The sequence below is a fragment of the Neomonachus schauinslandi genome, chromosome 11, assembly GCF_002201575.2.
Source record: "Neomonachus schauinslandi chromosome 11, ASM220157v2, whole genome shotgun sequence".
Classification (NCBI taxonomy): domain Eukaryota; kingdom Metazoa; phylum Chordata; class Mammalia; order Carnivora; family Phocidae; genus Neomonachus; species Neomonachus schauinslandi.
The window spans coordinates 89334145-89360446 of record NC_058413.1 but is presented as its reverse complement, the minus strand read 5'-3'; the positions used below and the strand labels follow the sequence as shown (position 1 = coordinate 89360446).

General features: G+C 38.6%; 1 protein-coding gene across 2 annotated transcripts in view; it reads left to right on the top strand.

Annotated features, from left to right (window-relative positions):
* FAM118B (family with sequence similarity 118 member B) overlaps nt 1-26302 on the top strand; it is a 47371-nt gene that overhangs the window by 386 nt on the left and 20683 nt on the right. For both annotated transcript variants that reach the window (XM_021696532.1, XM_021696531.1), the window contains exon 2: nt 22592-22684. In XM_021696532.1, coding sequence (XP_021552207.1) covers nt 22599-22684 — 86 coding nt within the window. In that variant the 5' untranslated portion in view covers nt 22592-22598. The remainder of the gene's footprint in view (nt 1-22591; nt 22685-26302) is intronic.

Here is a 26302-nt window from a genome sequence, read left to right as displayed (position 1 = left end):
TCTTTGTTGCAGGTTGTAACCTGTCCTTCTCTCCCAGGGGTAATGGGGAACCCTTCCGTTATCCAGGGTCCCCAGCTGGTATTCCTACCTAGGGAACACCTTGAGTTTCTTCTGTTCTTCCTCAAGAATTCATTTTTTGGAGTCTCCTCGCCCCCTACGCTCTCCCTGCTCCTTCCAAAGACAAGACTGAAAATGCAGTACAGAGCACGGACCTTCCTTCCCTTTTATGCTTCCTTCATTTTTTCCCCTCCCTACTTTGCAACCGCCCCAAACCTCTCCCTCTCTTCCAAGGTGCAGTGTTGGAACTCCCATGCCCAAACTACAAGGGACTCCCTCTGATTTCACCGAGGGGTGGCTGGAAAGATCAACCCCTGGTTGGGGTGATAATGTGAAAAATACCTTGGGACATACCTGCCATTTGTTAAGAAACCTAATGGCGAGTTCCGAAGGATGTTCAGAAAACTAATGGATCTGTACCGACATTAGAGGAAACGATTTTTTAAGACTGCTGAGAATGAAGGCTCCTTGAGGTGTTCGAGTAGGTGGTAGTGGAAATAGGTTTGCGACTTACCCCTCTGAAAGGGATTGGCAGAGGGAGCCATATTGGGCACGAAGTAAAGTTGAACAGGTGAGTGGAGCTAACCTATAGAAGACTTCCTAAGTCGAAGAAGAGTTTGAGCTAGATGTTAGAAGTAACGAGGAGTGTTTGAAGCTTCTTGAGCAGGAGAGAGAGTCCTTGAATTCTAGAAATGAATCTGGCAGTTGAATGCAGGACAGATTGAAGAGAAGAGGGCTTTGATAGCAGGCAGATCAGCTGGGATGCTGCAGTCTAGGGGAACAGTAAAGAGGTTATGCTTCGTCCGTGGTCTTTCCCCCTACACTGTACTGTTCTTTGCGTTGGAATTGATTTTGAGTACAGGTCAGGATGTATCATTGGCAGCTGATGTTGAAGTCTGAGTCCCTTGAGGACTTGCTCATGGTTTCTTTATAATTCCCACATCAGGCACAGAGTAAACTCAGAAATATTCATTCCTTAGATGGCTGCAGTGCATCACAGACGTGTATTAGATGTGCCTGAACATTTGAATTGTCTTCTTTCTGTCAGTTTTTGACCTGAAAAATGGAGGTAGGAGTAAATGTATTTGTAAAGAGTGGGGAGGAAGGCTTGTGTATGTATCTGTAATAAGACAGGTGATCAGGATATAAATTCGAAGAATCCCGAGGGAGGTTGGGAAACAACTTTTTTTTTTTTTTCCTGCAAATTCACAGGTAAGATGTAGATCTGTAACAGTTGAGAATTGCTGTCTTTTACTGATACCCTCCAGACCCAGGTTCTGATTTTATTCCTTGCACTTAGGTACATGAAGCCTCCTTTTCCGAGGACTCTGAAATGTGAATGTCAGGATTTAAATTTATATCGTTACATTAATTACAAACTTGTTTTAGGTATAGGACTTCTTTTTTTTTAATTTCTTTTTTTTTTTTTTGAAGATTATTTATTTATTTGACAGAGAGAGACACAGCAAGAGAGGGAATGCAAGCGGGGGGGTGGGGGGGGTTGGGAGAGGGAGAAGCAGGCTTCCCGCCGAGCGAGGAGCCCGATGTGGGGCTCGATCCCAGGAACCTGGGATCATGACCTGAGCCGAAGGCAGACGCTTAACGACTGAGCCACCCAGGCGCCCCTAGGTATAGGACTTCTATGGTTTTGTGTAAGGGGTGTTTCTCCCTTAACCTGTGCTTACTGGCGTTCAAGAAATGATACCTGTTCTTGCAGAATTGGCATTCTGTGGCAGGAAACAAATGAAAAACCAACTCAGATGTCAATGCTAGTGACAGCTTGTGTTCTTGGGTTTCAGGTACCCCAAGGTACACACCATAGTGCCTAAGAATAAAAACACCGGTCAGGTTTTTCTAGAGAAGGAACTTTCAGGGTTTTCTTTTAAACTGAGAGAAATATTTGAAAAATTCAAAGACTTTGTTTGTTATCACAGTACAGCTTTAGCCAATATGGGTACAGAAGTTATATTTTAATGTTTATGGCATGTGGTTATTTAGAGTTGCTCTCTGCATATTCAAGAATTTATGGCAAATATGTTGTCTGTCTTTTGTTTTTTAATGCTATATTGCCTCTTTCCTCTTCCTCATTCAATTGATTTTATTTTAGGCCGTTCATTTTTCCACTTCAACACCAATGCCATGTTCTCTTTTTGCTTGAGGACTCCTCTTGTCTGTACTGTTCTCTCAGTACAAGGAAGAAAATTCCATTAGTGATGTCTAGTGGTGTCTTCGTTCTACAAACATGACTTATTTACATAGATTTTGATATATCGTAATGTGTTCCCCCCACATAAGTATTTAAAGAAGTACTTGACCACATCTGAAATATCAAGGTAATATCACAGTATTCCTTGAGGACCAAGTGAAACACAAATACAAAATGGTTCACAATCTCATTCCTTCTAGAAAACCTTACAGGCAGCAAAGCATGGCTTTAGTGTTGAAATTCTAGCCATTTACCACCTGGATTACGTGGAACAAATCACTGTCTTTATGTGTGAAACTGGAGATGTAATAATATCTCTGTGAATTGTGAGAATTTAATAGGAAAAAATTTGTAAAACTTTTATACAGTATAAGCTGTATTATGTTCCAGTTAGATTTATATGTTAAAAAGCTATAGTTTATCTAAACCTTTCTCTGGAAGCAAGGTTAGGAAGAATTCATTTATTGACAAAACTTTAATGTCATTTCATACCAGCAATTTTATTTACATAGCAAGAACATACAGGTGTCCATTGTAAATGTCAGAGATCATCTCAACATATCAGAGCTTCACTCAGTTTGAGAGCCAATAAAGGAAGGTTTTCTAACTTTCCAAAAAAAATAAAAAATAAAGAAGTACTTGATAATTCGTTTTTGAGTATTTCCTGATCTGTGCAAGAACAAGATCACCTTTTTATTTCACAAATATAAACAAAGAGTGACTAATAAAGGACCTCGTGTTTAAATATCACAAATTTAAGATTAGTAAGTGGCATGAAGTTAGATTCTGGCTTCTCAAATAATGATTTGCAAGTTGCAGATTAATAATAATTCAGTTCCCTGAGGAGCAGGAAGTACTTGGATGATTTGTGGTTTTAGATTCAAAGAAACAATTAGCAGGAGCTCCTTGGAGGTGTCTTGGAGAGTGACGTTACTGGCAGCTGGGAAATCTGGGGACTAGTCCCAGCTTAGCTGCTTGTGAACCTGAGCAAGTAACTTGGGCTCAGTTTTTTGTCTTTTAAAAGAAGATCCTTACAGCTCCAACCTTCTATTCTTTGAAGATTATCCATTGACACTTACATACTTTCTTAACAAGTGAAATTTATTTTAGACTTATCTTGCATACATTTAGCATAAGCACAGAGAATCGGGATTCTGCCCTTGTCTCCAGAATTTAACCTTATGCCACTGAGCTAACATTTATATTTGGAGGTCACTTCATTGAATGCTGCTGGAATATACCTTAAGATTTCCCAAGTGGGGCATGAGAGGGAGTGCAGATAGAGAAAAAAATATTAGAAAGCAGTGGTTCTCTAAAACATTGTAGTATAACCCATAATATGGGTGTTCTTTTTTCCATGTCAGCAGTTTAAAGAGATTCCATTATACTAATGCCCCTCATTATACCTTTATTTGGCTTTTGAGTGATGCTCAAGACAGGTCTGGCCTAGACCAGTACTTCCCATACTTTTTCATGTCATGGTACATGTGGAAATAATTGTTGTTTCATGGAGGAAAACTAGAGGCTGCCGACAGAAGACAGCTGGCCTGGGAGCTGAGGCTGAGTCCATTCCCCACCTGACCACATCATAGACCGAAGAGATCCCTAGGCTGTGGCCTGTTTGACCATTTAGGAAAGTCAGAATTAAACAGTCAAGGTCTTTGACCAAACTCTATTGGGAGGAATTGTGTTGTTAGTTGTATTTGTTAAATCTGCCTCTATTTTATTTCTCTCTCATGTGCCTTTATGCTTTTGGCTAGTTTATATTTGAAGATCATACTTACCCTTACAAAGTGACCTTTCTAAAAGTTTGTGAAAACTAGTTCACTGGTGAAGAGATGGGAAATGCTTTTGTCACAGTGTTTTGATCTCCTTAGATTATGAGCAGTCTTGCTCTGCCTACTTAGAGAAGATAGAGAATCTCTTTAAATAGTTTATGTTTTCCATTAGAAAAGTAATACAGAAAATGTGTAAAGTAGAGTGGGGGAAAAATCATTCATAGCTGTTTCCCAAATACTGTTAATATCATGTTTTTTTCTAGTTTTTTTATCATGCATTTTTTTCTTAATTGTAAATTTCAAACATTTATAGAAGTAGAGAAAGTAATGAACCCCATGTTTCCATCAGCCAGTTTCTACAACCAACCAACACAGGGCCACCCTTGTTCTACACCCCACCCTGACCTCCCAGGTGATGTTGAACCATCTGTAAACACTTCAGTATGTGCCTGTAAAAGATAAGGACTAGTTTTTAACAAAACCACAATACCATTATCACACCTTCCTTAGTTTCACTAAGCAAGCAGTCAGTGGACAAATTTTCCGATTGGTCTCTCTTTTTTTAAATAGTTAATTTGTTTGCATCGGGATTCGAGAAAAGTCCACACATCATGCATGCTCTTTTAATTAGAAAAATAAAACTGTGGCATTCAGAAGGGACGTGCAGCCTGTACCTTAAGGATGCTCAGAGCGCCCTGGCTTAGAGCTTGCACTTTGGAGTCAGAAAGATGGTTTCAGAATCCTGGCTCCGCAACCCACTAGCTGTGTAACCTTGTGCAAGTTACTTAACCTCTCTCACTTTAGATTCTTTGTCCTGTGAAATGTGGATAGTATCTGCCTTAGGACTACTGTAAGGATTGAGTTCATGCAGGTTAAAGTGCTCGTGTAGAACTTAGCATGTAGTTAAGGCTCAAAAAATATTAGGTATGTCCCGCCTACCAGCATATGGTGTACTGGTATAGCAGAGGTTCATAGATTTGTTAAATATATCTTAAATAGAGTAAGAATCAAGAGATATGGAATTTAGTCTAATTCTGCCATTTAGGTGATTCACTTCAGTGTTTTGGACCTTAAATTTTCTCACCCCAGAAAGCAAGTACGGTGAACAATTAGATGATTTCTGAAATTCCAGTGCTTGCTAGAAGTAAGGCAGCGTGGTATTTTTAGAGCATGAGCTTTGAAAACACTGAGGTTTGCACCAGGCTTTGTCCTTTACAAGCATTTATTCTTAGCCTCCGTTTTTCCATAGGTGTCACAGAATTAATAATACCAAATAGTATTGTTGCCATGAGCAACAAATCAATATATGGGATGCCTAGCATGTAGAAGGTACTCAAGTTATTAGCATTTCATGATTATAAGTTAAAATAAGATCATTAGAGCATTTTCAAGACTGTGAAGAACTATGTATTTTGTGGCGTTTATATAAATGAAGATGAGCGGGGCGCCTGGGTGGCTCAGTCGTTAAGCGTCTGCCCTCGGCTCAGGTCATGGTCCTGGGATCGAGCCCTGCATCGGGCTCCCTGCTCAGCGGGAAGCCTGCCTCTCCCTCCCCCAATCCCCCTGCTTGTGTTCCCTCTCTTGCTGTGTCTCTCTCTGTCAAATAAATAAAATCTTTAAAAAAATAAATGAAGATGAGCAAAGTATCTTAAGGGAAAAGGAATATACACTGGAAAAGTGAACATGGAAAACTACGTTTCTAGAACATGAACAATGGAAAACTGTTCAACCATGTGGTTGGATGAAAGCCAGAGGATATCAGGATCTCTAGAGAAATTCAAGAAGGTATTTGCAACAGATAGTTGCTTAAGTTGAATAAACCTGTTTTCTGCATTTGAACAGCAGTAAGTTAAAAATTAGATTGTTGTTTGTGTGTGTTTCAGGTGTTAATGATTGGAATATGCAGTAAGTGTTTTACTCTAATGATATTTTTGGGTTAATGAAAATAACCTCCGCTAGCTGTTAATAGGAGAGCTGCACTGTTAACTGAGTTAGAAAACCAAATCCACACTTGCGTTTACTGATCCCCATGTGCTAGGTAGCATTTCCTCAATTTGCTTGATGGTAAGAACTGCCATCGTACTTTTAAATCTACAGATCCCTCCTCTAGAAATTTTGATTCAGGAAAATGTTGAGTTAAAAGCTCAGAAATCGGGGCCTCTGGGTGGCTCAGATCGTTAAGCGTCTGCCTTCAGCTCAGGTCATGGTCCCAGGGTCCTGGGATCGAGCCCCGCATCGGGCTCCCTGCTCAGCGGGAAGCCTGCTTCTCCCTCTCCCTCTGCTTGCTGCTTCCCCTGCTTGTACACACTCTCTCTCTGTCAAAAATAAATAAAATCTTTAAAAAAAAAAAACAACAACAACTCAGAAATCTATTGCTCTCCCTCCTTCCTGCTCAGCAGGGCCTCGGGCTAAAAGTTTTTTTGTTTATGGATAGACTAGAAGAAAAGTTACTAAAGAATATAGAGAGAAAAATGGCAAATTTTAAATGTTGCTATTTTTTCCCTTTTTATTTTGTTTTTTATTAAAGTAATTCACATGTATGGTTTAAAGAGTCAGTGCTAGAAGAATGGGGGGAAAAGCTAGTCCCTTCGTTCTTCTCACCTCATAAGCTCATTCTTTAGAGGAAGCCACTCAGTTATTTTGCTCTTTCCTCAGGCATTATCTTCATGTTTCCAAATCATTTGAAAGGTTATTTCTTGCTTTTTTTTTCTCCCCCCAGTGTTTGGCCTGTTGAGCTAGATGATCTGTCTCAGCTCTGCTCTTGTGTTTAGGTTGACCTTTGACTGTTTTTTTCACATATGTACCATACTGTTAATTTTTTCCCGAATGCTCCAACATAATTGTCCCATTCTTATCAGTAACATTTTCTGTGAGCTCGGATGTGTCACTTGATGTTTCCAGTGGAGAACTATCCAGGTATCATTCGGGAACTGCTCTTGCCCTTCCCTCTCCTCGTGGGCTGTCACCCATGTCCCATTTCTTGGCTTACCTTTTTATATCCTCAGAAGTATTTGAATGTCCACAAACTCGTCTGATAGTTTGGAAATGTTTTAGAATTCTAGGTTGGAAATAATTTTCCCTCAGAATTTTGAAGGCATGTTTGTACTGTCTGGTATCTGTAATTGCTCTAGAGAGGTAGCAATCAAATCCTTTTTTATGAGACCTTGTTTTGTTGGTTTGTTTTTCTTTTCTCTCTTACTGGAAGCTTTGAGAATATTCTATCCCTGGTGTTCCGGACTTTCTTATACCATGGTATGGGTCTTTCCTCATCCATTGTTCTGGGTTCTCAGTGGACCCTTTCATTCTGGAAAGTAATGTCTTTCCGTTGTGGGACATTTTCTTCCTCTGTTTCTCTGATTTCCGCCGCTTCCCCTCTTTTCTTTCTCTTTGATCCTTTTTCATAATATCCATTCTTGTTATATGGATATGATAGCTTCAAAGAGGATCCTTTAAAGTTTTTCAGTTTTTGCTGTGTTGGAGCAGCTTTATGGAATCTATTGCCAGAATGAATATCAACACCCAAATAATGGCAAGCCCCTGCATTTAATGAGAACTTAGTGCTTCACCCTGCAGTTTTATAGATCCCAGTAAGCCATGTCCACCAGGACTGGGAGGGTCTAGCCGTCTGCTCACTCCCTCCTGGGTCTCCTGCACCCTGATTTCCTCCCTGCCCTCAGGCACTAGAAATGTACTGCTGCTTGCTTTATTCTACTGTAGAAACATCTGCTGCTGCTCTTTTGATGAATCTATAAGCTATTTGAGTACTGTTAAAAGTTGATTTTACTAAGGTGAAGGACGAAAAGTTAAAAGAAAAAAATGAAAAGAGGGGCTTATGTGTAAAACAAAATTTAGTGTAAAAGCAGGGACAAACTCTAACAAATACAGTTTTCTGAATTGAAGAGCATGAAACCAGCATGCTTGCACTTCTTCCAAGAGTTTCTCTTGAAAACTGCCTTTCTCCACAGAAACCAAAGTATCAACAGTCGTTATCACCAGGTGGGATTACAGGGTGGTTTTCTTTTGCTTTTTGTACTTCACTGTACTTGGCATATTTCCAGCAGGGCCTACTGGGGACCTTGTCCTTTGCTAGTCAAGGAGGAGAGGTGCTTTCTTTTCCCTTATGAAGTGTCCTTGTCCCCTGGGCTCGAGCTGCTCAGCCCTCTGTTGCTGCTCCCTCCTGTTCCTCCCTCCATCTTGCACTGACCTCCTTCCTTCTTTAACAAAGTATGTTTTTAGGTCTTCCTAACCTGTTTTCTCTCACCTATTTCTTTCCTCAGTTATTTTTACTGGCTACTTTTTAAGATTTATGCTACCTGCTCGGCAAAGCAGTGCTTTTAAAGCTGTTTCTTCTAACTTAGCCTGATCTTTCTAGTTGTTGTGGTGGCCTCTGTGGCAGATCATACCTCCTTTTTTTTTTTTTTTTTTTTTTTTAGATTCTTGGTTCAGGTCTAAATAATGCTTTCATCTCTCAGTTCATTTCCAGGTCGAAGAGAATATTTTTCAGTTAATTTTTATTAGAAAAAAAGCAAATATCCTGGAAAGAATATCAAGTTAGACTAAGGTTACGAACTTAAACCACTTTCCTGAGTTGCCTTTTATCCATCATTCTCTTGCTCTTAAGGATTATTGAAATTGACTTACAAGTACATTCCTAAAGTATATGACCGTTCTTTCAAAATCAATAAATACTCCTGTTGGTGCTTGAAACAGGAAGAGGGAAATAATCACCTGTAACCCTATGACCCAGAGATTATTCCTGCCAGTCAGAGACCTAACACACATGATAAGGAACAGATTGTTGAACTGTTTTTTTGACCTTTAAGTTTGAAGTACGTCTGAAAGTACCTTTGAGTTGTGAAGGGCTGTGTAATCCAGGTATCTCTTGGGTCTGAAACACAGGAAAGGTCTGAGCTGAAGATTGAGATAAGGGAAGTGTTAGCATTTGGTTGGTATTTTAAGCCATTGGAGTAGCTGGAGGGGGAGGGGAGGGAATATGTGACGTGACTGGACAAGAGAGCCTAAAGCAGTTTGCTGAGGACCCTCAATATTTAGGGACTGGACAGAGGAAGAAGAGCTTCCCCTAGAGGGACAGGAGGAAAATCAAGAAAATACAATATCCAGAAGAGAACAGAGTTCAGTGTCAGATGCTTCCAAGACCTAAAGGAAGATAAATACTAATTATTTCACTGAATTTTGCCATGGTGGTATCTATCTCCCATAAAGCTTTTCTTGATCTTCCTTGAGCACAGTTGTTAATCTTTCCTGCACCTCACACGAGTACATTAAGCTTAGCACAAATGTGTTATATATATTTGCTTGCAGTTCCATTTCTCCTAAAAGGCAGAAACTTTCTAAGGGCATGGCCCTTCAGGGTATGATCTTAGTCATCTTTGGTGAGAAGTATTGCATCGTGTCTTCATGATGTGGACTCCGGAGTCAGCCTCCCAGTGTGTTATTAGCTAGTGCGTTAATAGCTGTGCGACCTATAGCAAATTATTTAACATCTGTGTGCCTTGATTCCATTATCTATGATATCGGTGGTATGTGATGATAACAGTGTCTACTTCATAGAAGAGTGAACATTTGTAAAGTGTAGACAGCAGTGCTTGGCTCATTGTAAATACGATACAGTGTTTGGTGCAGGTGAGGTGGGTGTGGTAATAGTAATATTGTTAGCATAGGGCCTGGCATTTAATGGATTTTTGAATGTGAAAATTCAACAATTTGGGACTAATACAATCCGTATCATTCTAAACTCTGTAAGCATATACGGAATGTAGTCATGATCAGGCCATAGGAAGACTATAGAATAGAAGTGGACAGAATTTTTTAAAAAAGATTTTATTTATTTATTTGAGATAGCACAAGCAGGGGGAGCGGGAGAGGGAGAAGCAGCCTCCCTGCTGAGCAGGGTGCCCGATGTGATGCGGGGCTTGATCCCGGGACCCCTGGATCATGACCCAAGGGGAAGGCAGACACTTAACTGACTGAGCCACCCAGGCAGAATTAAGTGCACAAGCTTTGTTTTATAAAGCAAATCTGTAGGCTTTTCACAAAAGTACTAGGCAATCTTAGTTTCTTTTCATGTAGTAGGGAAGGAGAAAACCAAAAGATGAAGATTTCCAAAGCAGGTGAGAATTTTTATGTGTAGCACTGAACATTAGCCTTAAACAGGTGGGTGGTGATCAGTCACAGAACGTATTTGTTTGGCATGAAAGATGCAACACTACAACTTGACCCGTTCACCCTGTTTTTACAGCTTATAAAATTAAAAGAATCAGTTGATCTCTTAGACCTCAAATTAACTCATAGTAGGTACATACGACATTCAGTCAGCGAATATTTGAGCATTTACTGGTTGTATAGACATTTACTGTTTAACAGAGATCCTGCTAGCAGCTGGGAATAGGATGATAAATGAGACAAGACTGTACTTGTCCTAAAAGAGCTTTTATTCTTATGGGAGAGGCCAATCTTTGCAAGTGTTAAGAGATGCAGATAAGGAGCTGAAGTGTAAATGGTGTTGAGGGGGGTGGATAAGCAGACTCCTTGAGGTAACATGTAAGCTGAGGCTTCAAGGATGGGAGGGAGGCAGAAATATTTGGAAGAATATACCACCCTAAGCCATGTTCTATGTGTGAGCCAGGAAAGTGTGTGTGTCCTGTGTGGCTCTAGAGCCTGGTGAATGAGGGAGAGGGGTGGATGGGATGTTATAAAGAGGACTGCTGGTGTCAGATCAAGCTGGGTCTTGTAGCCATGATGTGAGGAGTCATTTTATAAACCGCAGTGAGAAACCATTGAATAGTTTTAAACTGTGACTTAATCCAGTTTGTATTTTGAAATCCCTTTTGCCGCTACATAAGCTTTTCTTCTTCTCTGGTCATGTGTAAAGAAAGCACTTCGGATAGATTTAGTATATAAAATACAGAAACTGATTTCTTAGCCCAAAATACTGAGGTCCTGGAGTCATTTGCCAGAAAGAGTTCTTGCCTTAAGAATCTACCCTTAAGATTATCAGTTTACATCTTAGATGTCAGAAACTTGAGTTACAAAAATAAAATGATTTATATATAAAAATGTTCTTGAAAGCTTAAGTCTGAAATCCTTCTTTTGCCTGCTAGGATCAGATTACCGTCACTGGCTGTTATGATCATATCTGGAAAATTGATAGTCTGAATGTTGATTTACTGTGCACACTGTGTTCACAGGAATGTGGCTTTTCCCATATGTTCCACTTAAAGAAATAGTCTTTCATGGTTTTTGCTACATTCAAAGCATTAATGGGGTATTTCTTTTAGTAGGAAATGTGTTTTCTGTAATATAGGAAATTCTTTCTTGTAATTCAAATCATGAGCAACATTTTGCATTTGTGTTAGTTCATTCAGTAAATATCTGAATGCCTACCATCTGCCAGGTACTGTTCTAGGATCTTGGGATATATTGTGAACTAAACAAAGACTCCTACCTTTGAAAAGCTTACTTCCCAGCGGGTGGAGGCAGATGACAAATAATAAACATAATTAGTATATTTATTATGCTTGTCATAAATATAATTAATATGTTAGAGAGTGGTATGGGCTTTGAAATAAAAAGTAATCGCTTAGGGGAGCCTGGGTGGCTCAGTCGGTTGAGCATCTGACTCTTGGTTGGGGCTCAGGTCATGATGTCAGGGTTGTGGGATTGAGCCCTGCATTGGGCTCCATGCTCAGTGCCAAGTCTGCTTGGGATTCTCTCCCTCTCCCTCTGACCTTCCCCCTGCTCATGCACACGCTCTCTCTAAATAAATAAAATTGGGGCACCTGGGTGGCTCAGTCGTTAAGCATCTGCCTTCGGCTCAGGTCATGATCCCAGGGTCCTGCGATCGAGCCTCACATCCGGCTCCCTGCTTAGTGGGGAGCCTGCTTCTCCCTCTCTCCGCCTGCTTGTGTTTCCTCTCCCACTGTGTCTCTGTCAAATAAATAAATAAAATCTTTAAAAAGTAGAGCAGTTAATGCATTAAGTGGAGAGAGTGCAGTTTTAAGTAGGGTAGTCGGGGTAGCATCATTGAGAAGGTAAGATTTGAGCAAAAACTTAACACTTAGGAAGAGCATACCAGGCAGAAGGAACAACCAAGAGTGTACGGGCCTGTTTGAGTACCAGGAAAGAGGCTAGTGTGTCCAGAGGGAGGAGGGACAGAGTTACTTGGCTTTCTAGGAACGAGTTTCTCCTCAATTTCAAAGAAGTTCATAAGCCAAAATACATGAATAATAGGGCTAAGAATTCCCATCCTGTGAATGTTCTGTAGTTGTTATTGATGAACACCTAGACTCATGTCTTAAATTAGATAATTCCAAAGTAACACAAAATTTAAGTTCATTTCGTAGGGCAGCTAAACATACAAAAATCTCTTTCTGTGGGTAAGAAATGATGTTGGATCACGTGATCTTAAGACCTAGTATTTAGTAAAAACTGAAATTTTACCATTCCAGTTTATAGGTCTCCAGGTTGAAAGCCAAAAGCCTTTGTTTTATAAAGCAAAGGATGGCAGGGGTGCCAAATGTACTTGTCTCTAAGAGGAGCAGTGATAGTGTTGAGGATTGGGCTTAGTCGGGGGAAACTAGGCTCTAAGAGCAGGTTTGATTTACTTCCCTTATGTCTTTCAAACTCAGTAGCTCTAAATCCTTTTAACATTTTTTAATTAGGTGGTCAAATTTTCTGTGTTTTGACTCTGTGAAGTTTTCCTTGTGTTTCTTAAGTTACCAGTCTAAATCATCACACTACATTCACAAGATCCTAATCAGTGACAATCTAGTACAGTATTGCCTAAGTCCCATGCATATCAGGTGTCTTACATTGGTATATGTATTCAGTGCCCTTTGTTTCAGATGCACAGTGTGCTTTATAAAGAACCAATTTATCCAGTGCGATCGCTGGAGTTGTTCCAGCCATACTTGGCATAATCTTTCCCCATGTTTCTGAATTTTATTTTTCATAGAGTATCTTTTTAAATTTCTTAATCTTCTTTCTCATTGATTCCTTTCCCAATTTGTCATGGTTGATTTTTATATTTGAGTCCTATCTGTGAATTGCTGTTCACTGTTTCTAGCCTAGTTTCCCATGAGGTTGAAGTTCAAGTAAGACCACTAAAGAAAATGCTCAGAAACATGGGTCTTTGACTTTCTGAAGCAAAACATTCTACAGTTGACCTTTAAATAACACAGGTTTGAACTGCATGGGTCCACTTATACGTAGATTTTTTTTTTTTCATCATGATAAGTATACTCTTTAATCCTCATTCCCTGTTTTACTCCGCCCTCCCACCCTCCTTCCCTCTGGGTACCATCGGTTGTTTCTCTATAGTTTAGAATCTGTTGGGGTGCCTAGTTGGCTCATTAAGTGTCTGACTCGATCTCAGTTCAGGTCTTGATCTCAGGGTCGTGAGTTCAAGCCCCACGTTGGACTCTGTGCTGGGCATGGAGCCTACTAAAAAAAAAAAATCTGCTGCTTGGCTTGTCTCTCTTTTTTTCTCCCTTTGCTTCTTTGTTTTGTTTTTTAAATTCCACACGAGTGAGATCTTAAAGTATTTGCTTTCCTTTACTGACTTACCTTGCTTAGCATTATACTCTCTAGCTCTATCCATGTTGTTACAAATGGCAAGATTTCATTCTTTTTTATGGCTGAATAATATTCCATTGTATGTATATACCATTTATTCTTCATCAGTTCAATTATTGATGGACACTTGGGCTGCTTTCATAGTTTGGCTGGTGTAAATAATGCTGCATAAACATAGGGGTGCATGTATCCCTTTGAATTAGTGTTTTTGTATTCTTCGGATAAATACCCAGTCCTGCGATTACTGGGTTGTAGGGTAGTTCTATTTTTAATTTTGTGAGGAACTTCCATACTGTTTTCCACAATGGCTGCAGCAGTTCGCATTCCCACCAAGAGTGTAAGAGGGTTCCTTTTTCTCCACATCCTCACCAACACTTGTTGTTACTTGTGTTTTGAGTTTAGCCATTTCTGACAGGTGTGAGGCGATTATTTGATTTTAGTTTTGATTTACATCTTCCTGATGATGAGTGATGCTGAGTATCTTCAATGTATCTGTTGGCCATCTGTATCTTCTTTGGAGAAATGTCTGTTCATGTCTTCTGCCCATTTTTAGTTGGATTGTTTTTTGGGTGTTGAATTGTAGCAGTTCTTTATATATTTTGGATTCTAAGCCTTTTTCGGACATGTCATTTGCAAATATCTTCTCCCATTGAGTAGGTTGCCTTTTAGGTTTGTTGATTATTTCCTTTGTTGTGCAGAAACTTTTTATTCTCATATAGTCCCAATATTTATTTTTGCTTTTGTTTCCCTTGCCTCAAGAGACATATCTAGAAAAATATTACAGCTAGTGTCTGAGAGATTACTGCCTGTGTTCTCTTCTAGGATTTTTATAGTTTCAGGTCTCACATTTATGTCTTTAATCCATTTTGAGTTTATTTTTGTGTATGGTGAAAGTGGTCCAGTTTCACTCTTTTGCATGTGGATGTCCAGTTTTTCCAACACTGCTTATTGAAAAGACTTTTTCCCATTGTATATTCATTCCTCCTTTGTCAAAGATTAATTGACCATATATAATTGTGGGTTTCTTTCTGGGTTTTCTGTTCTATTCCATTGATCTATGTGTCTTTATTTGTGCCAGTACCATACTGTTTTAATTACTACTGCTTTGTAGTATAACTTGAAATCTGGAATTGTGGTATCTCCAGTTTTGTTTTTCTTTCTCGAGATTGCTTTGGCTATTCAAGTCTTTTGTGATTCCATACAAATTTTAGGATTGTTTGTTCTAGTTCTGTGAAAATTGCTGTTGGTATTTTGATAGGGATTGCATTACATCTTTAGATTGCTTTGGGTAGTATAGACATATTAACAATATTTATTCTTCCAGCTTGAGCATGGAATATCCATTTTTTTGCATCATCTTGAATTCCTTTCATCATTGTTTAATAGTTTTCAGAGTATAGGTCTTTCACCTCTTTGGTTAAGTTTATTCCTAGATATTTTAGTTTTTGGTGCAACTGTAAATGGGATTATTTTCTTATATGCAGATTTGTTTTTGATAAATACAGTATACTACTGTAAATGTATTTTCTCTTCCTTGTGATTTTCTTAACATTTTATTTTCTAGAGAAAATAACTTTAAGAATATAGTACATACTACATATAACATAGAAAATATGTGTTAAGCAACTGTTTATGTTACTAGTAAGGCTTATGGTCAGCAGTAGTTTGGGAGAGTCAAAAGTTATATGTGAATCTTCGACTTCATGGAGGGGGTTGGTGCCCCTAACTCCCACATTGTTCAAGGGTCAGCTGTACTTTCTTCTCACTGAAAAAAAGGGAAATGGTATGTGTTCATAGAACTGCAAATTAGAAGTGCTTTAAAAAAAAAAAAAAAACTGCAGGGCTTTTTCTCTTCTTTCTCCAGATAGGACTGCATATGAATCACCCCAAAATTTAGTAGTCTACCCTCTTTTTTTTTTTAAACCCTCTTTTAAAGGAAATACTGCCACTTCTTTAAGCCTCCAGTTCCATTGACATTCTTTTTTTTTTTTTTTTAAGATTTATTTATTTATTAGAGTGTGTGCGCACTGTTGGGAGGTGCAGAGGGAGAGGGAGAGAGAGAATCCCAAGCAGACTCTCTGTGGAGTGCAGAGCCCGATGTGGGGATCGTGGGGCTTAATCCTACGACCCCGAGATCACTACCTGAGCCGAAATCAAGAGTCATACACTTAGCCAACTGAGCCACCCAGGTGCCCCTCCATTGCCATTCTAAGTGGAAAGTTTAAGAACCTAACATTTAGTAGACACTATAGCTGTTATATGACAAGATTAAAAGAAATAGAATACACTCAAAGCAAGTTTATTCTTAGTCACTCTTTATTGGGTATTCTGATAACTGAGTTTTAAACATAATTAAGAACCTAAGATGGGTGTCTATTCAATTATTTTTTTATCTGTTATATCTGTTTAAATATGCACTTGAACATGAATTTGAAAGTAATGAACAAATTGGACTTGAGTGATTTCTTTTTGTTTATCTTAATGAAGAACATTTTATTTTCCTTTTAGTTAACTCTGAGAATAATTGTAAAGCAAATCTACTTTGTATCTTATATTCTATCCTTGGTTTTGCTGTTTAGTGGGGTTGGATTCCATGGCTACGGTATAGGGACCTCTGAGGTGTTTCACATCAGGTTGACCGCGAATTCACTTAATCACTGTTAACATTCAGGTAAACTTAGGGTTTTTAATCATAACATTTGCCAAGCTTTATATTGTCAAAATATAACTTTTTTAAATTGTCAAATTCAGTACTCTGTGAGTCAGAAATCCTCAAGCAAGTGAAAAGGGGTGGAAATTAGGTGGGATATTCTTAATAAATATTTTTATTTTTGTTAGAATAGTCTTCCCTTCTTTAAGGCTGGTCAAACTTTAACTCATAGAGAGATCCTCTGTAATGATGAGATCTTCTGGGATCGCCCAAACTTGGATGAATCTGCATTTGTATGCAGCAGTATTGTGTGTGCTCTTTTGGCATGAAAAGTCAGCCCTTGACAGTATTGCCATACATAACCCACACTGTCTTCAGAGGAGGGATTTAGTTTTCAAGGACTCCCTAGAACATAAAATCTTGCCCTTGAAGATTTATTTAATCTCATTTTCAGTGAATACCCTGTGCCATTTGCGATGAAATTGTATGATTTTTACTTGATACATGGAAAATATTTTATTAAAATGTCTCCTTCCTTAGCAACATGTGTCATTGTTTTCAGGGTATACCTTTTCAGAAGCTTCATAGGAGGGAAAGCAGTGACAAGGAAGTTAGCATTCTTTGCACAGTAAAATCATCAACTTCAGTCACCAACTTCTAATTCAAATGAAAAATTTTTTTTAAAGATTTTATTTATTTATTTGACAGAGAGAGACACAGCGAGAGAGGGAACACAAGCAGGGGGAGTGGGAGAGGGAGAAGCAGGCCTCCTGTGGAGCAGGGAGCCCGAAGCAGGGCTCGATCCCAGGACCCTGGGATCACAACCTGAGCCGAAGGCAGATGCTTAACGACTGAGCCACCCAGGCGCCCTCAGATGAAATTTTAATTTGGATGTCTTACTGTTCCTTCTTGAAACAATTTTGTTCCCTATACGTAATATGTTACTTTGGTTTTATAATTGAAAATAACTGATATAAACAACATCTGAGCTCTTTAGCCTGGAATACTAATGTGGTTGATCTTAGGTCTTGAATTAAAAGACTTTCTAGAATTTGGGGCAAACCTCTCATTCTTTAAAGTCGGTAAAGTGTCTGCCTTTGGCTCAGGTCATGATCCTAGGGTCCTGGGATCAAGCTTCTTATGAGGTCATTCATATATAGCTCTGGTGAGGTCATTCATATATTGGACATATTGGGTCAGTGTTTGCTGGTAAAATACCAAGAGTAAGTAGTGTCTGTCTGGCATTTTATCAGTGACTACGTTACAGCGGATTTTCAGGAAGTAAGTGTGGTGCAGATCTTATCTGACAGAGCATAGAGGATGTCAGGCACATGCAATTTAGATACAGAAGTAAGAGCAAACTGAGTTAACCAGAGGTAGAGGAAATGCTTCGAGACTGGGGTACACAGAGCAATCCAGCCCTAGCGCTTGTAGATGTAATTCCTCTGTATCAGTTTCATTTGTGTGTTTGTGTGTGTGTGTGTTAGAAGGAAGAAAATGGAAAATTTGTTTTATACACTGATGGGAAACGGTGCAGTCTGCATCATGAAACTGAATTCACCAACTACCTGAGTAAAACATTTGATTTGTTAATTGTCAACAAGCTTGTTGAGTACGCTTTTGTAGTACTCTATACTGGATATCTTTTCCTTTCTCCCTCCCCCATAGTTGTTAAAAACCAGATGTGTTGGAATTAGGCCAAAAGCCACAACTAGAGGGATTTCGTTTCTTCCAAGTTGGAGGATGACTATCTTTTTCCCTTAAAAAATGAAGTTAACCCCTTTATGTGTTTGTGCTAGAGAAATAAACCAGTCTTCTAGTCACGGTCTTTTTTTTTTTTTTTTTTTTTAACATGTTAAGTACATTATGATACCATTTTGGATTTTATTTTTTTTAAAGATTTTATTTCTTTATTTGAGTGAGAGCAAGAGCGAGAGAGAGCACAAGCAGGGGGAGGGGCAGAGGGAGAAGCAGGCTTCCCGCTGAGCAGGGAGCCTGACATGGAGCTCGATCCCAGGACCCTGGGATCATGACCTGAGCCGAAGGCAGACGCTTAACAGACTGAGCCCCCTAGGTGCCTCCCCCCCCCCTTTTTTTAATATAATGGGGGAAAGCTTGCTGTAAATAAAACTGATCTTTTAAGGCAAGAAAGGTACCACTTCCTCAAGCTAGTCGTTTGTAGATCTTTTATTTCCAGGCAAAAATGTCATCATTAGAACTTCTCTCTCCTTTTGATTTATTCCATCCACCCATATACCAGAATGTATTCTGAGTTCCTTCTGGCCTGCCAGTTGTTTGAGCTGAACACTACACACCAGAAGCACAGGGAGAGACCTCACTCTGATTTTTGAACCGGAAAAGGAACCAGATTTTGCTATCATTGCAGCACCAAGATGCTAGGAAAGCAAGAGCTACTGTGATTCATTAATGTTTTCAAATCCACAAGTCCTCTAGTTTTTATGAATTTAATTTCAGTCCTATAACCACCCCTTTTCCTCTTGTCCCTTTTCCTTGTTCCTTAATGGATTTTTCCCAAAACGCTTGCCTTGATTTTTCCCTTTGATTTACCAGATGGAAGCATTCTTTTTCATGCCAAGCTGACAGGCTTCAAAGTGTAAGTGTCCTTTCTTATATGCAGACTTGAGCCTTACAAAATTTAATGAGGTTGCTGTTACTTTTCTGAGCATTTACCAAATATCTGACTTTTATTTTGCTGAACTCTCTTGGTCTTGAAGGAGTTTTTTGGTGGCTTTAACAGTAATTGTAGTAACAAAGACTCTGCCACAGGCAATTGCCTTTGGTCTTCTTGTGGCAGAAAAGCTTTTCCCATCTCTGCTGTACATAGCAAGTCCCACTGAAATGAAAAGCTCAAATAGTGATCACGAAAAGAAGTTAATGTGTGGACTAGTTGATGCATGTTAGCAATATTTGTAAGATTTTCACAGTGTGGAAATTTTTTATAAATAACTGCATGTTGTGTAGGATAAACACTAAAATGGATTTCTTTTTTTCTGAAACAGTACTCTGGAAGAAATAAGATATGGTTTATGCTTTGATGCCACTGGGATATATGTGTGAGATTGTAGCGTATGAGGCATCCTTTAGCCTGAAGGAAAGATGTTATCCTGTTACAAAACAGGATGTGTGTATGATCAAATATAATGTGGCGATATTGAATTTCTTCTCATTCAGTTCCTAAATAAGAGGACCCAAAACATTGAAGTAACAACTTGTTAGGAGCTGTTGGCCATATTTAATTATCTTAAATTATGTAGAATGAATGGACCTCAGAATAGTTGACTCTGTAAAGAAAAAAAATAAGAAAGCTTAGTATTCAGGTATAGACATCAAGAATTTACCATCTGTTAGAATCCAGCAAAAGTGGCCTAGCATATTTTCCGGGAGAAAATGATAGGACCGGTCTAGGTAGATTAGTGGTGGTTGGGGGTATGTAACAAATAGCACTTGTCACCAGAAAAAGCTGTTTCATTCAGCTTCTGAATTTAAGTCGGTGCCATGATTACATCAGCAGAGCACCTGGTCATGAAGCAGCTGTTAAGCATTATACAGAATTCTTTCTGTTTTTTAATTTTATTTATTCATTTGAGAGAGAGAGACAGCACAAACGGGGAGAGGCAGAGGGAAAGGGAGAAGCAGGCTTCCCGCTGAGCTGGGAGCCCGATGTGGGGCTCAATCCCAGGACTTGAGATCATGACCTGAGCCACAGAATTATTTCGAGTAAATCTTTCTAGAATGTGGGATCTTCCTTTTTTGATAGTTTTGGCCTGCAAATTAAAAACAAATGAACAAAAGGTGAGATGCTAAAACTTGGAAAACATTTTTAGGTTGTAATAAATAGAATATTTCAGACCATGGTCTTGGGAGGCAGACTGTCTTGGTTTGAATTATGCTGCCCAGCCTTTCTGTCCTTCAGTTTTCTCATCCCTAAAAATAGGGTAATAATGGTATTTCATAAGCTTATAGGGATTACATGAGTTAATATTTGTAAATAGTGTTTGGCATGTGGTAAGCACTATCAGTTTGTTAAAACTCAGGTTTAGTAGCTGAACTGAGCACTGAATTCTGAAGATGTCTGTCTTCAAAACTTAATAAACATCAAATTAATTCCCTTTTTACTTTTCTTTAATCTTTCTTAATACAGAGTATTTTTTGCATGGCTGTAATTTGTTCAGATGATGGCCTTTTAGAACCATGTTTAAAGAAAGAGCATAAGCATACACACTTTTCATTGTGTATTTTTTAAAACTATCCCAAGCTAACAGGTCGTCCCACATACAGTAGAAGTAACCACTCTTCTACCAATTCTTCTTCAATCTAGAGCATAGACTGGACTTTAGAGTAGAAAATGACTTCCATAAATTAAAACTTGGAAATATTTTAATGGTGATTAACTGTTAGCAAACCGGGATGGTATTGACTATAATAAATGATATATGCGCTTAAATGAAGAGAGGATAGCAGATGGTATGCCTGTGTTAAATGTCCTACATTTGTAGACATTTAGAAAAATTGTTGCATTTCATTTGGATGTTTCTTTTTACCTCATCATAAGAATTTCCTGAAGATTCTGGAGATTCTGGTTCAGTATTTTGGGTTTAGAGCCTGAGAATATATACTGTCTTTAAGCTAATTAATAGACGTTTTTTTTTTTTTTTTTTTTAAGATTTTATTTATTTATTTGACAGAGAGAGACACAGCGAGAGAGGGAACACAAGCAGGGGGAGTGGGAGAGGGAGAAGCAGGCCTCTTGCAGAGCAGGGAGCCCGACGTGGGACTCGATCCCAGGACCCTGAGATCATGACCTGAGCTGAAGGCAGACGCTTAACGACTGAGCCACCCAGGCGCCCCGACGTTATTTTTAAGAACATGTTATGTTTAACAGGCATCTCCAGTGATTATTAAGGCACAACTTACTGAGTTAAGTAATTCATGTGTCTTCTCTGAGCCCCAGCTTTCTCACCAACAGAATCAAAAATTTGACTAGAAAGATGGCCTACTTCCTAACTCACTTTATGATTTTGAGATTCCTATTTTCCTAATGATTATGATATCAAAGAATTCCATTATGTGTGAAGTAATATGGGGTAAGGAACTGAGCCTTCTATTTACCAGAAAAATTAATTCAGCAGACTTGAGAAAATGTTTACATGAAGAAAAAGCTTTCTACTAAAATAGTAAACTTGAAATAATTAGTAGGAATTTGGTTATTTCTAAAGATTTATTTATTTAGAGAGAGGGGGTGCGTGGGGTGAGAGGCAGGGGAAGAGAATCCTCAAGCAGACTCCCTTCTCAGCGTGGAGCCTGACGCAGGACTCAATCCCATGACCCATGAGATCAAGACCCTGAGTTCACAGCCTGAGCCAAAACTGAGAGTCAGACGCTTAACTGAGCCACCCAGACGCCCCTGGTTATTTCTAAACGTTGACAATGAAACAATAATAAAACCCTCACAACTCTGGTACTGTGTATCGCCTTTTGTTGGATACGTGTGTATGTGTGTGTACACACTATTTAAAATATTGCTGTTTTAGAATTAATGGTCCTTAGATTTAGCAAGTTTGCTAAAATTTTGAGCAATTAAAACTTCTCATAATTTTCATTCTAATCCATGGTAATTCTCTTACTTTTGCTAGTTATCCCATCACCTGAACATAATTGGTCATTTTTCATGCATCTTTGCTTGATAATACCTTTCCCATTTATCACAGTGTCTAAGAGTCCACTCTGTTCAGCTAGGGAGACGTGCCTCGCTGCCTGTGAGGATGTAGTTGTTCAACAACAAGGACGTCTAACAATCAGCGAATTAGTATTGATTGTTCTATTCTTGACTCAGTGATTTCTTAAGTTGATAGTAAATGGATAATTGGAGTCTATTAGCACACTTATCCATGGATTGTTTTTATCCCCTAAAACTTCCCAAGCCTGTCTCAGGGGAGAATAGCAGGTATTTCTTAGGCTACACAAAGTGATGGCCAACTATTGACATGAATTGACATCGATTTTTGTTTTGTTTTGGGAAGAAGGGGGCAGGGGAGAGCCTTCAGGAACAGAAACAAGATGACAGTATGGAGCACCAAAGTCATAATTTCAAGGTTATTTTCTTTTAAGTGAATTTAATTCTTTAAGTTTGGGATGCTCATTAATTAATGAATCTCTGTTGAGCAGGGAATACCTCTAGAACACCTTTAGGGTATACACCTCATTAAAACTGTTTAACGTGTGTGCTATTTTGAATGGTATATATTACAGATCTAATTGTGGTCTGTGGTGTTTAATCTATTTTAGAAACTGGATGGCTTCTACAGGGAGCCAGGCCTCTGATATAGACAAGATTCTTGGATACTTCAGTGATGGCGCACCCCCCACCAAAAAGCCCAGGTAAACAAGGGAAGGGAATCCGAGGAACATTTAGTAAATTACCATTTATGGTAGATGACAAAAAATAACAAACTTGCCCTATAGTCTAGTTGTTTTCACAAATTAATATTGACCTTCAAAATTATTTTTATTTTGGATTTAATTTTTATTTTAAAAAATGTCATGAATGTACATAATTTATAAGTCAGTACTTCAAAGCTTATAATGCCTTTTCCCTCTCCAGAGATAATCACTTTCAACTTTTTTAATCTGTTTCTTCTAATACTTGCATCCATATTTTTAAATAATGTGTATATACTGCTATTTTTTAGTTTTTTGGTTTTATCTATTTTCCAATTAAGGAAGATGAGGATTAGGCTTGCCCTCCTGGAGCCTCTCCCCACATGTTGCCCCCACCATATACACACGTCAAACACTCTTTCCCGACATCCCCCCAGTGTTTATATCACAATTTTTGGTTAAGTCAGTTTTTTAATAGTTAACATATATGACTGGATGAATAGTATTCATAGCTGAGCCTAACAGTGTTTTGATTATACTTTCTTCTCCATTTTTTCCTCCAAGTTATTAAAGATTATCCTTTTTTGTTTGTTTGCTTGCTTTGTTTTCTATGTACCTATCAGCTTATCGTCAAACTCTGTGACGGAAGAATAAATCTCTTAGATATGCTGACACTCATCAGTAATTTACTCAAGTTTACATTCTTTCATAGATTTTTCCTTCTGGACAGTCCTCTGCTCTGGACCGCTGTTCTCCAGGCCTGCTACATTGCTGATGTTTGCCATTTTCCTTTCCCGTGACCCCCAGAATTCCTTTTATATCTCTCCTGTATTGGATCCTCTCTTTCCTAGATATCGTCTTGCCCTTTCATTTTCCTGAAAAATACTCTCATTATGCTTCCTTAGTAAGGATTCACAGGAGAAGAGTTTTTGGAGACATTTGAAGATGTCCTTATCATATTTGTCCATTTATTTGATGATTTGGCTGAGTGTAGAGTTTTAGATAGGAAATCATTTTCCTTAAAGTTATGAAATTATTACTCATTCTCTGCTAGCAGCTATGTGTTCCTGCCAAAATAGTGACTCTTTGCTGATTCCCAGTCCTTGTGTTATATGACCTCTTCTTTTCTCACTGGAAGCTTGTAAGGATAGTTATTTTATTCTCAGCAACCTGAAATTTCACAGTGATGTACCTTCATATGAGTCTAGATATCAGGTGGCCCTAACAAGTTGGCTACTGATAATTCACTGCGGAAAATTTTTTTTCTTATTTGATAATTTCCTTTACAGTTTTTTCTATATTGTGCCTTTGTAGTAGAACTCTTGGTATTCAGATGTTGGATCTTCTGCAGTAAGACTCTGTAGTTTTCTTTTTTCTTTTTCTTTTTTTGAGAGAGAGAAAAAGTGTGTGCGTGAGCGTGGGGGGGTGAGAGAGAAAGAATCTTTTTTTTTTTTTTTTTAAGATTTTACTTATCTGACGGAGAGAGAGAGAGAGTGCACAAGCAGAGGGAGAGGGAGAAACGGGCTCTCTGCTCAGCAGGGCTCGATCCCAGGACCCTGGCATCATAACCTAAGCCGAAGGCAGACCTTAACCGACTGAGCCACCCAGGCATCCTGAGAGAGAGAATCTTAAGCAGGCTGCATGCCCAGCACAGAGCCCAGCGAGGGGCTTGACCTCATGACCTTGAGGTCATGACCTGAGCCAAAATCAAGAGTCTGACTATTAACCGACTGAGCCACCCAGGCGCCCCAAGACTCTAGTTCTCTATTGTTTTATCATTATACTTTCTCAGAGATTTTCTGTTTTCTTCCAGTGTTACGAATTTATTTGTTATATTTTTAATTTCCAAGAAATCTGTTTGTTTGCCCACCCCTTTTTTATAGTATTTTGTTCATTTTTCATAGATACCTTTTTTTTTAATCTATATGAGATACCGTTTTCTTTTCCATTTTTCTTGTCTTTCCCCTGTTGTTGCTTGTTTCCTGCAGATTCCTTTCTATCTGCTAGTTTGTTTAGGTGTAACCCTCACATTGGGGGCTTTGTTCAAATGTAAGGTGACCTTTCTTTGTCTGCTCATATTTAAGAGAGGACACTAAAAAGCCAGTTGGAGAATCTGTGTGCATAAGGGACTTGGTCGCTGATGGGCTTCGCTGTGGATGTCAAGCATGGGCCAGGTTCTGTAGCTGAGGAATCCCCACCTATCAGAACGTGTGGGTCTTTTTTCTCATGCTGGCCATTTTCCCCCACAGAGGATGACTGGATGGGGAATAGGGTGCAGGTATAAGGTTGACTGCCAATGTCTCCTCTGGGAGAAGGGTGCAGGGGAGAGTCTTATATTTCCTATACTGACTTTTACTTAATTCCCTTTCCCAAGCTGTGCACAGTGTTCTCAAATACAGAACCTTCTGGTTCAACCTCTCTGGAAAGCAAGCCTCCAGTCATAGAGTCCTAACTGCTTCTAATATGGCCTTGCAACAAATCATCTGTTTTGGCCCCACCTGTCCCTCCACCTTCAGATTTATTTGAACATTCCAAAAGTTTTATAGAGGGAATCATCTCTTACTGTACAACTCCTAAAATTTTGTTGGCTTGTGTTGTCTGCTGTCATCTTTTCTTATTTTGATTTTTATGAATTTATACCTTCTAAAAAAATTATAATTACTTAGTGGTTTTAGGAAGAATCAGAAATAAACCACAACTGCTAATTTTTTCCTTTTTAATTGGAAATTTTAGATTAGGCAAATTATACCTTAAACCTATAATGGGTGAGGTAAAAAATTCAAATAATAAAGCACAATCAAAGTAAAAATCCTTATTCTCCCTAATCCCCAGAATTAACCACTATTTACAGTTCTTGTGAATCCTTCTAGAAATTTTCTATGAGTATATATTTGTGTATGTTTCCATATCTTGATTGCCTTGAACTGATACTCATTTCATCATTTGCTTCTAGTATCTATTATCAGTCTTTTCCAGTAGACTAAACTCTTAAGATTAGGGACTTCATTTTATTCATAGAAACATCACTAGTGCCTCCCATAGTGTCTGGTACTTTGTAAGTTTTTCATATTTGTGGAATGACTGAATTCAGGAGTTGGAGATAGGGAAGGCAGTTCTTAAGTTTGTTTCCCCAAAACAGGTTTCCCAAGGCTTAAAGTACCATTTCTTATGTTATGCCAAAATGCAAATCCTTTTTCTATTATTTTGACAAATTGAGAAAGGCAATTTCTTGGAGAACACCTGCCATTAGCAAAAATTAAAGTGAGTAAACATATTTCAAACAGACTTTAATATAGTTTCCAGATTGAAGCAGGGGGTGGGGTATGGAGAACCAAAACACAAAACTTGTGTCTGTGCTCTCTCTTCAAGACAGAACTCTGTGCTTGTCTCACAGTAAGAAAGGAATGTTTTCCACTTCTTGTCATATCTGTTGAATAGTTGTATCTTTGTTTACTTAGGTAATGTGAAGCTCCTGTGTTTTCAGAATTTTGTTAGCTACTTTTTTTTTCTTTTTGCCTTGCAGAAACTAGAACAAAATCGCAGTGAAATGTTCCCATACTTGACTATCTCATTCTCAGTTTTAGTCATGCTCAATTTTATCTTACTTGTTTTTACAGA